At 48.0% G+C, this 3,867-nt stretch overlaps 1 protein-coding gene across 1 annotated transcript; it reads right to left on the minus strand.

Annotated features, from left to right (window-relative positions):
- Positions 1 to 2,099: 2,099 nt before the first annotated feature.
- On the minus strand, positions 2,100 to 3,556 carry LOC105557042. The gene has a single exon (XM_012004176.1). It carries the CDS (start codon positions 3,222 to 3,224, stop codon positions 2,115 to 2,117), a length of 1,110 nt encoding a protein of 369 aa, XP_011859566.1. The 5' UTR covers positions 3,225 to 3,556; the 3' UTR covers positions 2,100 to 2,114.
- Between the last annotated feature and the right edge of the window lie 311 nt (positions 3,557 to 3,867).

Raw genomic sequence — 3,867 nt, forward strand, 5'->3', positions numbered from 1 at the left:
AAAGAAAATACAAGGAAAAGAAAAGGATTAGACGGATTAAATTGCGGTACAGGAGTACGCGGCCGGATCGGAATAAACTTAGTTAGATTTAACCGGAAGTAAACAAAACTGACGCTGGGTCACAGAATATAGGACGGTAATACAGGATACGCTTTACGCGCAAACGGATATAATTTGAGGCTAATACTAAACGCTTGGTAACGCTGGAACAATCGGAAAAGGACGCTAATTACGGGATCCTCAGGTATTCTGGAAGGAAGAAAAACGACGGTATTAACACTACGGAGCTTACGGCTATGGTTAATTTATAATTCGTCTCCCACCCAAATATTCCCCCCTGTGTTCTACACCGGTCGGGGGTCAGGAAACAGGATAGGTTCAGGTCAGGAACACGCCCGAGCAGCGCCTCGTTAAGCGTGTATTCTCAGTAGCATATGTACACCGGGCAGCACCCCGTTACTGTGTACGCTACTGCGGACGGATAGGAGACCGGTAGGGGATCAGTAGCTTGCGTACATCGGGCAGCACCCCGTTCTCGTACACTACTGCGGGAGGGGGCCGGGGCACACGACGGAGCAGCGCCTCCACCTGTCGTGTACTCCGGAGTGGTATATCGCCGGACGGCAGTACCCGTTATACCGGCGTATACCGCAGCGGAAGTACCCGCTGCCGGGTGTCGTCGCTCGGTGCTCCGAGGAAAGACTGGACAATCGCGCTTGCTCCGGAGGGGCTTTTATACCCCTGGAGCCTGGGCGCGCGGGTGGAGGTGGCGGGGGTAGGCGCGGCGTTGCCACCTCCGCGTTGTTATGGTAACCGCGGCTCTGGTATGCGTGGAATGCGAGGATTGCGGCTACTTCCGGCCGCGCCTTCCCGGCTACCCCCGTTACAATTCGATAGCTCTTTCAAAAATAGGAAATGCCTATTTTTCCGTTTTCCGATCTACCCACAATTTCTCGGGATATTCAACCGTTCCAGGACTTTTAGACCGTCCTGTATAAATCGCTGTAGTCGCCTAAGGTTTGGATGGAGAACCGCTGCCAGACGTTCTCGGCGCGCACGTAATCGCTCTCGGATACGGTGACTCCGGTCAAAGAACTGAAAAATGACTCGCGCGGAGGTAGACGCGCGTCCTGCAACTTGTCCACGCAATCCACATATTCATAGGGAAATATACCTTTTCGTGTCAATAGATCGAAATCGTCGCTGGATAATGTTGAAAATTCAGATCGTACAATTTTTAATTTATCTCTATGGAGAAACGATGCTAATCTATCGAAGCTGGTACTCAGAAATTTGTATGAGTCAATAAATCGCAGCTTTATGCAATTTTGCCGCTTTGAGTTTTCTATGGTACTTTTTACATTTTTTGTAAAGGAAATGTATGTCTCCTTCGTTATCGGTAATACATCAACTGTGCCCTCGAACGCGGTAGCGATTTCTTTAATCATGAAATGTGCGTCCTAGCCGGATAAATTATGAAAAACGATTGGAATGAAATATGCATCTTTGTAATTTAAGTTACAATTTGAATGTGCGGGACCTCTATATCGCCCAGTTAGATGGCAATGGTCGCGCACTCGAGTGTCGTCTGGCGCGAACGGTTTCTCGCATATGTGGCAGTGTGTGGTGCTATTAAATTTCTCATACTGTTCTTTCGAAAGTGTTTGCATGGGAACATTACTCGACAGAATATTCTTTACGCGATGTGCTAATTCTTCTAGTTGGTCAGCGAACCATGCGATGCAATCCTTGTCACGACGAAACCGATACGTTGATAGCGAGTCGTCATATGAGCAGTGCAGGTAATAAGCGATGCTAAATACTTCATGGTGCTGATATGCTTTCGGATCCGTATCCATCTTTTTCAGGATACACTCTAGGTCGGTGTAGATGACAAACGGTACACGTTCCTTCCTACTGTGATTGTTAAAACTGAGCCACTTGTCCTCCTCGCTGGGTAATATGATCACGCAGTCATTTATCTGTTGACAGTCCACGTTGTGGGCTTGCAACTTGACGTTGGAGCTAAAGTAGTGCAAACATCTGGAAAGAAAAAATTTTTTTAATACATATTTTTTTTCAAATAAAGCAAGTTTTACAAATCTTGTCGATACTCACCGATCGCAAATGTATTTCTTCTCCTTGTGTTTACTGAGCTGAGAACTAACGAGGCGGGATAAATTCTTTATCCAGACGAAGTGGCCCACTTCGGCAACCCCCTGATCTTGCAGGTATAATAGGTTCACGTGCTGCTCCTTCTTCTCGTCAGCGACTCGTAGTGGTACGAATGCGCGTTCGCAATTGTTCTTTTCATCGATGCTGTACATATTGATGGAAATACTGTTCAACCGTTCAAACTTTTTAATACCACTTAATGTCATCGGCATTGGAACGTCTCGCAGGTTTAACACATCACTGTAATGTGGATACGACGATTCGCGCCCCACGTTTCTTTCAGCCGGATAGAGAGCGGCGACCACCGACCACGCGAAACACGCATTGTCCATGGATTGTACGTTGATCACTGCTTTCTTTCGTTTCACCACTTCTGGCACGTCTATATGGCATCCCGCGCGCATAGGATTGCATTTGTTCACGTTAATAGTCAAGTTGAGTATACGCGACAGCGCCCACCCACTATCACGCTCCTGAAACTCTTCGAGTTCGACTAGAGTCGGACCGATTACGCGCGACTCGTACCACAGTTGTAGGTCCGTTGTAATAAACAGTTTACAGTTTTTTGTGTTTATGCTTTTATTTGCACGTTTGTCACCCGCCACAAACTCTCCGTTGAACGCGGTATTCACCTTTACACAATTATAGCGTTCGATAGCGTCTCGCACGTGCTCGATCACGATATCGCGAGCGTCCTCGAGAAACTTGCGCGGTTCAATGTACTCCGCGTTAATTACCGCCCCGGTAAGCACGCGGTTTTCGAACGCGGTGTCGATCTCGCGCCACGACAGTTGTGCTCTCGAAGTTCCAACACCACCACCCCCGAAATGTACGAATCGCCTTTCAACTCGGCACTTGACACTCTCGAGTCGCGCGATTCGAGCCACCAGCGATTGTCTGCTACCGATGGATAGCCTTGGACGCTTGACATGGCTGTGTTCCTCTAGCTCAGCGATACACTCGTGGCATTGTTGCAGCCACCCCAAATAATCACCTAATGTGGTGATCCCGTCGGCTCGTTCCACCAGATCTTGCTCTCGTTGTACCATGTTGTCGCGCTAGCGTCTTTTCAGACTTTAAACTGTCCACAATGTTTTTCTTCTCGATCTCGTATAAAATCTCCTACTGTAATGTGGCAGGCTTCCGGACCGATTATATATCATAAGAAAGTCACTGTTAGCAGCCAGGTTTCGGCGCTTGACCCCGTGACTCATAACATGGAAAATAAGAATACGCGCAGCTGTGTCGACGCTAATCAAAGGCATCTCCGATGATATCTATTACATGTCAATGCAGTAGATGCGAGTTTAAACATGGAACTTCCAGGTATCACGTGTCTAGAAAAAAAGACTTTGTTAGCAGCCAGGTTTCGGCGCTTGATCGTACCACGGAAAATAATACGTGTAGCTGTGGTATCGGTGATAATCAAAGGCATCCTCGGTGATATCTATTACATGCTGACGCAGTAGGTGTGAGTTTAAACGCGGAACGTCCCTGATATCACGCACCTAGACAAGAAAGTCGCTGTCAGCAGCCAGGTTTAGGCGCTTGACCTCATGACTCATGCCATGGATGCGCGCAGCTGTGTGTCTGCACTAATCATTTGTATATCGTCATCCCCCGGTGATATCTATTACATGCATGTGTCGCGGATTACTTCGCGCCGCGGACCTCTCCGCGCCGCGGATCGCG

This window comes from Vollenhovia emeryi, unplaced genomic scaffold (genome assembly GCF_000949405.1).
Source record: "Vollenhovia emeryi isolate VEMERY1.0 unplaced genomic scaffold, V.emery_V1.0 DF939643.1, whole genome shotgun sequence".
Taxonomy (NCBI): Eukaryota; Metazoa; Arthropoda; class Insecta; order Hymenoptera; family Formicidae; genus Vollenhovia; species Vollenhovia emeryi.